This window comes from Anthonomus grandis, chromosome 3, assembly GCF_022605725.1.
Source record: "Anthonomus grandis grandis chromosome 3, icAntGran1.3, whole genome shotgun sequence".
Taxonomy (NCBI): Eukaryota; Metazoa; Arthropoda; class Insecta; order Coleoptera; family Curculionidae; genus Anthonomus; species Anthonomus grandis.
This window is the reverse complement of record NC_065548.1, coordinates 20516637-20525798: the sequence shown is the minus strand read 5'-3', so window position 1 is coordinate 20525798 and position 9162 is coordinate 20516637. Positions and strand designations below refer to the sequence as shown.

At 29.3% G+C, this 9162-nt stretch overlaps 1 protein-coding gene across 6 annotated transcripts in view; it reads right to left on the bottom strand.

The window, feature by feature from the left end:
- Window positions 1-4610: 4610 nt before the first annotated feature.
- Window positions 4611-9162, bottom strand: part of LOC126734734 (POU domain, class 6, transcription factor 2) — a 262067-nt gene continuing 257515 nt past the window's right edge. For 4 of the 6 annotated variants that reach the window (XM_050438457.1, XM_050438462.1, XM_050438459.1 and 1 more), the window contains 2 exons: window positions 8945-9090; window positions 4611-4931 (listed from right to left, as the gene is read on the bottom strand). In XM_050438457.1, the coding sequence (XP_050294414.1) occupies window positions 4807-4931; window positions 8945-9090 (271 nt within the window). In that variant the 3' untranslated portion in view covers window positions 4611-4806. The remainder of the gene's footprint in view (window positions 4932-8944; window positions 9091-9162) is intronic. The other 2 variants (XM_050438461.1, XM_050438463.1) reach the window with 1 other exon arrangement.

Sequence of the window (9162 nt, the reverse complement as noted above, 5' to 3'; positions counted from 1 at the left end):
TGATTTAGGACCCGGCATAAGATCTCGTTTATAACCCAGCATAAAAACCTAAAATTAACACGTGAAACTTTAAAAATTGCGGTCTTAAAAACCATGAGAAAACGTTTAACAAAGGAAGGAATAGGAATTAAGCTTACTTCAAGATGTTGGAGGGTCTTTTAAAAAGTGTATTAAAGTGATCTTTCACATTACAGGCTAGTGTCGTCATAAGGTAACTATGAGTTCGAATCCCAACCTCAAGCAATTGAACTTATTAACCTGAAGACTACACTATTTGGAAAAACAGCCAAAATTTGGAAAAATGTGCTTTTTTGAAAAAAAGCAATTTTTGAGTACCTCTTTGATGGATAATCCCACGCAGACATAGTTTTACAAGAATTGACAATACAATGTTGCCTTGCTTAGCTTTAAGTTGCAGCGAGTACGGAAATCAATCTAATCCCAAAAGGCAAGAGTATTATAGTTACAGGAAAAACAATGGCAACAACAGCCCAGTATTGAAAATGTCAATACTACGTAAAAGTTTATCCTTGAGCATGGTGTACGTGACCAAGACAGATAGTAAAATCACGTTATTCAGAGAAGGAGAGAAAAACAACCTGATTCCAGTAAATTGTTTAAAATACAACGCCAAGTACAGCTAGCGCCATATAGGGGTTCTTATTTTTACAATGGCATTAACTAGACACCAGATGTCACGATCGGTACTATTCATACAATATTAAATTATTACATTATAAAAGCAACCAAAAAAATAAAAACGCTACAATAATTTTGTTTTAATTTAATACATTTAATTTGTAATTATCATACCTATTCTGCTTATGCACTTGAGTGCTTATTAATTTAAGATATACAGATCCAATATCGTAAAATATAAAATACGGGTGTGAGCGGAATGTTTGTGAGAATATGATACTAAATTTTAGAAAAAAACTAATGGAAGGTCTTATACATCTTTCAAATCACAAATTCTAATGGTATTCGGTTTAGTTATTTGAATTGATCTAATTACTTACTTCGCAATTCTAATTTCCTAGGATTTTAAAATCACGTGATGCTTGTAAAATCCGTGCTTACTACTGCATCATGCGACGATTTACAAATCTATGCATAATGTGTATAACGCGATATATACAGTGAGGGACAAAAGTATTGGCACATATTGATTTTTATTAAAATTCGTATCTGTCCTCTTAAGCTACTAGACCTATTACATTTAAATATTTTCTAATTTAAAGTGTATACCCAAGAGCATTCGTTTCTTAATATTTAATAAATAAAGGCTTTGCAAAAGAATCCATATTAAAATTCTATCAAAAATCCCATGGACAAAAGTATTGGCACACATGTTTACAAAGTGTTTAAAAATAGGTGCCTTGTATGTGACAATTTTGAAGCAGTTTTTTTACATTCTTTAACAGAATATTTATATGAAGTAAAATATTTCTTTAGGTTTAGTGCTTATTTTAAGTGCATACATTGCAAATATGGGTCGCAAAGGCCAAGAAACGACGGAATCCGAGCGAAAAATAATTGTACAGCAGCGAAAAGAGGGTAAATCGTATTCAGCGATTGCCCAAATTGTGAAGAAAAGTCGATTTACTGTGCTTAGTGTCTTAAAAAGGTTTGAAACTGCAGAAAATTTCAAAATTAAGCCTAGAACTGGACGTCCGCCAAAGTTAACGGAGAGGCTAAAGAAAGAAAAATTGTGAATAAAATTAAGCAAAATCCTTGAACTAGCGCTTTTGAAATTGCGGGAGTATTGACAGAAGAAGATAGCATCAACGTGAGCTCATAAACAGTACGAAGAGTTCTTCATAGGGCTGGATATAGTGCCAGAGTAGCTCGGAATAAACCATTTATTAATAAGGTTAACCAAAAAAAGCGTCTTGAATTTGCGAATGCACACTTTCATCAAGATAATATATTTTGGAACAAAGTAATATTCTCTGATGAAAGTAAATTCAACATTTTTCATTCAGATGGGAAAGTGACTGTGTGGAGGAAGCCCAATTGTGAACTAGATGCACAAAATCTGCATAAGACTGTGAAACATGGTGGTGGTAGTGTACTAGTGTGGGGCTGTATGTCATTGGGAGGGGTCGGAAATCTGGTTTTTATAGATGGTATTATGGACAAAAATGTATATTTAAATATTCTAAAAAAACTTAAGAGCTAGTGCGGAAAAACTTAATTTGGCAAACGATTATTACTTTCAACAGGACAACGATCCGAAACATACAGCCTATATAGTCAAGCAGTTTAATTGCGTTTACTGTCCCTCATACTTTAAATACACCTCCTCAATCTCCAGATGTCAATCCGATCGAAAATCTTTGGAGTGAGCTAGGAAAACGAATAAGGAAACACCATATTTCCAGTAAGGAAGAAGTTAAAAGTGTTTTGCTGCAATAATGGAATAGTTTTGAGCCTTCCTATATGCAAAAGCTAGTCCACTTAATGAAAAGGAGGCTCACTCATATTATAAAAAGAAAAGGAGGTCCTACAAAATATTAGAACTGGGATTAAATTTTATTTTTATTTGGTGTGCCAATAATTATGTTCATTAATAATTATGTACATTTTAAATAAAATGTAATTTTAATTTTTTTGTTATGCTCTCGTTATGCTTAAGGAAATCTGTTTTATTTTTCATTATTATTATGGTACTAAATCTTTTATATGTTTTTAGTTAGATAGTTATTATTGGGTTACATAAATATAGTAAACATTAATAAATTACTTTAGAAAATTATGGTGTGCCAATACTTTTGACCCTCACTGTATAAGTCGGTTGTTAGGCGTACCATCAAGTTAGTATTACCAACCGACAAATGACTTTTAGATCTCATTCGTCGTTAGTTTGTTGATGTGGCAGTAAGTTTACAATCGCATTTATACAGCTAGGTGCACATAAAATAAATCATTGATATTTGCATAATTTTGTTGCATTCTAGGTACTATCAACAGATTACTGTTGGGTATACCCACTTCTTTTTCTTTTTTTTTTAACTGAATGCGAACCAACCACATAAAAGGCATGTGATGTAGAAAGCAGTGACATTATTCTGTTATTCTGATTCCATTTGAGAACTGACTGAAGTTTTATTGCTGCATCGTGAATGAATTTATATACGCACTATCAAATCGCATCAACGCATTACCAGTAAAAGGCTATGCATCGATTTGTTAATGTGTCAATTTGTATAAACTCACCGACGAACCGCATCAATGATAAATGAGTAGCAAGCTTGAGACTTACTAGTGAAGAAATGTAAAAAATTAACCGGTACCTGTGAATTTCTATGGAAAATACAACCTGAGGGACTTGATTAGCACAAGCAGTCTTTCTCTTTTTAATATCCACAAACGTAATAGTTTGCATATTTACAGCATTAATGGCCATTATGCTATGCCATCGTTAAAATTTTTTGAGAAAATAAAACTACAAATTTGTATTCAACTTTTAATTTTGTTTAAGATACGTCTACCTTATTACGAACAAATACAGTACTTTCAATTCACATTAAGGGTTACTTTATTACTAATATCTTACAGATTTTCATCTAAAATAGTTTTAATAATTTACATTTTTATCTACATGTTTTAAAAACACTTAATAATATGTAATATTTAGACAGCACTATTGTTGTTGGCGCATTATGTAAATTTTAATTTAAAAGGTGATTGTCCAAATATTTAAAATGGGTTGTAACATAGACTTCTTTATTATAACCATTTAATATGTGTATAAAAATAGAACCTGTCTATTGGTGGAGAAAAAAGCTGTCTAAATAGTTTTCACACAATATGAATTTTTGCTTGAATTAGTAATAAAATTAGCAAATTCTTTCGTGATTACTACGCGTAGCCTTAAGTAATATTTTTACACATTATGAAATAGTTTTTACATATTTTTTTACAAGATCTATATGTAGGAACTTTGGTTTCTCTTATAGAAAAAAGCTTTAAAGTTTAAAACTTCTTCCAAAAATTAAATATTTTTTTAATTAATTTTAACATACAATTCTTATATACATATGAAAAATGACAATAAAGGCGAAATATTTTATGAGATAAGTCGAGAACGAAAATGACTATTTTACAAAATTTAAATACCCTAAAAATTCAGTTCAAATTTCTGAAGTACAAAAATACTTTTAATTCTTGATCAATTTTGATAAAAAATTCGAAAACGTAAGGAATAGTGTAAATACCGTATACATGCTGGTAATTATAAATTTTATACAAATTTGGTTTCTATATATTATTAATTTAGTACCTACTTTACTATAGTAGTTTCCTTACCAGTTACAATTAGACATTAGATTTATTTTTTAAATCAAATGTCAAAATTTATATTTAGAAATCACTTTGCAATATCATTTGGGTAAAACAACCTCAATTTTAAAAAGTTAATGTATAACAGAACCAACTTTAGCACATTTTACATTTTTTATTTTTTATACATAAGTTTAACTTTTATTTTAATAACCAAGTGATATGTCTAAAAATCAGAATTTTTAAGGGGATATATTTTAAACACTTTCTTTTAAATGTTAAGATAAAAGTAACAGATTTTTTTTAAATTGTTTTATCATAAAAGCTTTTATCGGAGTATGTTTTAATCTTACAGGCAATAGAATGAAATATTCTTAAGTCCATAGGTTTTTACAGTTTTGTTCCTATTATCTATATATAAAATACACACCATGTACACATATGTAAAACACACAAATATCGAAAATAATCACAGATTTTTCTAATAAATTATATTTAGGTTTGATCTTGATTCAATTGGTTCTATACCATCCCTTTCGACATCATTCTAACGGTGTTTTTTAAAGCTTGACGTTTGTTGCAGAACCATATTCGTATAACTTCTCTTTCGTAGCCAAGTTGATGTGCTAATCCTGTTATTTCTGTACCTATAAGAAGAAAATTGTAAGTTAATAAATAATATTTTAATAAAGATAAATTAAAATAAAGTCTTCAACAAAAATCAATTGAACTATAAGAGACGCAAAAATATTCTATTTAGTAAAAAGTCTAAATATATACAGTTATATGACAATTATTTGTCAATTGCTGAAAGTCAAGCAACTAAGTCTTTTATTTAAATAAAGTGACGTAGTGTTCGCAATACTATTGATTAAGGTGGCCCAAATGACGTTTAAAAATTTCGAACCCGACAAAAAATATAAATTAAAAAAAAATAATGATGTTGAAGTTGCACTTTTGATAGTTGCGCTTAATTAAACCTAAATTCAACACAGCTCTAAAAAAGGAGGATGTGACTACTCAGACAATTGAGATGATGAAACTAGAAGATCTTAGTCGTCCTCATATATTATACTACCGTATGTGATTGATAGAAGACTGAAGAACGTTATGTTTAGAAAATTATTTTCTCGGGCAGATTAGATTTAGAAAATAGCAACTCTAGAATATATTAGTGTCAACAGACGTCTCACATTACCTTGGGTTTGCCATACGATAATTATCAAATAACAACTCGGAAAATTTACGACTTAAAAATTCTCTCTCTTGAAACTGTAAAGTTGGAATGAGGGAGAACTATGTTCTATTACCGCCGCTCATTAATATCTATAGAGGACATGTTATGAGACAGGTACTGCAAGAGTGGAACAATGTGTGAACATCAGAGGCAAAAAAATACAGAACTTGAGATTTGCTCGTGATCTGACTTTGATTACTGCTTTACAGAGAGTAATATGTATAAAGACCTTTCCGGAGAAATTTACAGATACTCTCAATATGGCCTGAAAATAAATGATAATGAAACCAGAATCATAAATATTGATAGAAACTATAAGAACATTCCCAAAGTTCGAAAGAGTTGTCGTTGTCAAGTGGTTAGCCGTTGTGTTTAACTAAGAGCCTTCTAAGACCATACACTCTAAAAAATGGCTTTTTTTTTTACAAATTGTAATAAATTTTGTCTTACTTATAAAAAATTGCAAGAAATCCTATAAGCATGTGAAAGCAAATCTGACAGTATTATAAACTCGTCAAGTGGTAATTAGTCCAATACTGATTCGCACATTTTTCTACAATGAAATGAGAAAATGGGTTAAAGTGATTGAGAGCTACGTATTGCTAATTAAACTGAAAGTTATAAACACCAGTAGTTTTATTTTAATTTTTATTATTAACGCTAAAATACAATAAAAAAATTCAAAGGATTCAAACAGAAAAAATTAAGCAGAAACTATAGGACCACTTTAGGAAAAACCGAAAAATTAATTTTTAAAAATTAGAGAAGAAAAAATATAATAACTAGATTAGGATCCCCTATTCAAATACTTGTATTGCTTATTAAATTTCCTATTCTTATAATTGTCTATCAGCCTTTACACTACCAGCAGCTGAACATAATTTATCTTATAGTAATTTGCATTCTTATCGATATACATAGGTTATTTTGGAAAATGAGGTTGATAGAGAAAGTCTGGAAAATAAACATGAACATCTTAAAAGAATTTAAAATTTGGTAAATATTGGTCCTAGGGTAAAGATTTAGAGGTCAGTATGCCTTATAATATTATTGATTCGCCAATCAGCAAAAATAATGTAAGTGCAGTATTGTAGTATAAGTATTTTAAGACTCATGCATAATACTCTGTTAGGGATAAGTAAGAAAAGATGTTTATATACGAATCTCCAATTTTAGACCCTGAGCAATATAGCAGCACCCTCAGTTATGTTAGTAATATTAATGGAATTGTGAAAGATAGAGCTAAAAGTATTATTCAAAGTTCAAAATAGTTCAAAAAGTATTATCCAAAGTTCTAATTTAAAAACTCCAAATAAGTAAATCAAAATTATAATATTTTTTTATCAAGACCCTATAATTCTTGATTAATTCAACTGAAGAGAAATTGATTCCTACGAAACAAATTAGTGGCTGTAATAATAAGGAATAAATTAATAATAATGTGCTTTTGTTTAACATAGTATATATTAGTACATTTATTTCAATGAAATTTTTGTGGTTCATTAACTCAAACTGTAGGTTTGTGCAATTAGCTTTCAGAAAATCATGATATTTTTTAACATGACAGTCCAGAGATTTTTTCATAGCAAAAATACAATCCCTAAATTGTAATTCCGTTAATGAATCTAGGAAGTTTTATAGCAGGTACCTATTATCAGTTTGATTTTTTTCGATACAGTGATGACTATAATAAGAGTGAATTTGTCTTGTGGCTATCGAACAATAATGAACCGGAATAATAATGATCAATGAGAAGTATAATATCTTACAAATAGTAAACTCATAAGATGTGGCATCAAACTTTTTAATATTATTTGAAATTTTTCTATTTCTCGTGTCATTTATGATTATTTAATTTTATACCAGTATCTCGTACTTTTAATATATCAGATTTCTCGATACATTGTATAAAATTTGTTACGAAATTGCAAGACTTTTAATCACAATTTTGAGGACATTTTAATTATAATTTTATAGAAATTGCTTTAATAATTTATTATCATCCCTATTTGTACTTTTTTTTGTAAGGAAAATTCCTTCAACTATAGCAATTATTCTTACACGTGTTTTTTGTGTACTGCTAAATATAACGGCGAGATATGACACAGCTATGGGAACAAAATATGACAGGATAATGACCTTAAAAAACTGATAAAATAAATTTAGTTAGTGCTCTGGTATTCTCAACTTTGAAGAACATGGTAAAAGATTGCGTTACATATTTACGTACATAAACGTCTATCAAAATGATTGTCTTCTGTTTTCTACATTCATCTTAATAATTTGCAGTGACGCATTAGAAAGACGTATTGCACCATGACTCAAGGAAATAGATGAGGGCGATAATCAAATCGTTGGGTTGATGTACCTATTAGAAGCTACTCTTCCGTTCTTCCGTAGATAAGTTACATGAAATATTATTAGACCTCATAGAATTAGGTCAAAATAAGAGGTACTATGATTTGGGTTTTTTAGTACAGGGACCATATTTATCAAAAACTGATTTTCTAGAAAGATTTCTTAAAGATATACTGGGTCTACACATCTTTGCAATAATCCAAAAAAAATTAATTTGTAGTACCATAGCGATCCAAAACACGTGTCAACCTAAAAGTGGTCGTCACAAAGCCTAAATATAAATGCCATAAAAAAAACTTTTAAAAGAAACAAGACGTGAAAATTACTACTTAAAATTTTTGAGTTTACCTCGGAAGGTTCCATGTTTAAATTTATGACGAAAAAATATAAAAAAATTTTTACCCGTCCTATGGTCTAAAATACATTAATTATTTTATATAATTTAAATCTCAAAAGAATTATTAAAAAAATATTTTGTTATGCTATTCTGGCCAATTTTGCATTTTTATAATTATTAGTCCGTTAAAACTCTTACATGCTATAATTATTTAGTGACTAATCTTTGTTAGAGCATGGTATAATTTCCCTTTTGCTGTTTGTCCAAATGCTGTTTTTTAGATGTTTCTGAGATGATCATATTTTTTTTATTTTAGACTTCTCTTCTTAGAAAATTCTCTTCAAAAGGAAATTACACATTTATTTTAAATGTACTTTAAAAATCTTCTAAAGTTGTTATATTAGATAAAAATGAGTACGGCACTTTAAGTTTATCAGGGTATCAAATGACGTTACCGAAATCATAATATTCCATCAAACAACAATAACTTAACTATAACTATAAGTTGCACGTTGTTTTGCGTATTTAATCGAATGCCATTGATTTAGTTAATATTAAGCAATAATCAATCTGTTAGTTCAAAATTATTATTTGTATTTAAGGAACATCTCATTAATAAAACAAAACCCTAAACCTGTGGAACTTAAATCCTTTACATTGGTGTTAACTAATGTTAAAAAAAACAATAATATGCTTCCATAATTATAAAACTAAGCTTAATTATTTACCAGAAGGATGAGTATTCCTCTCAAAATGAGCATTTAGCAATTCCAGCGCTTGTGGAGTAAAGGAGGTTCGTCGTTTTCTCTTTTTCGATGGTTCAATCCCTATGAAGTCCGTCAAGTGGTTTTGACCGCTTTTATATCTGGAATAACTTTTTCAAATTAAATTCTAGCCCTCAACACCAACTTAGTGCATAAATATATTTTATTGGTTTTTAACGAAT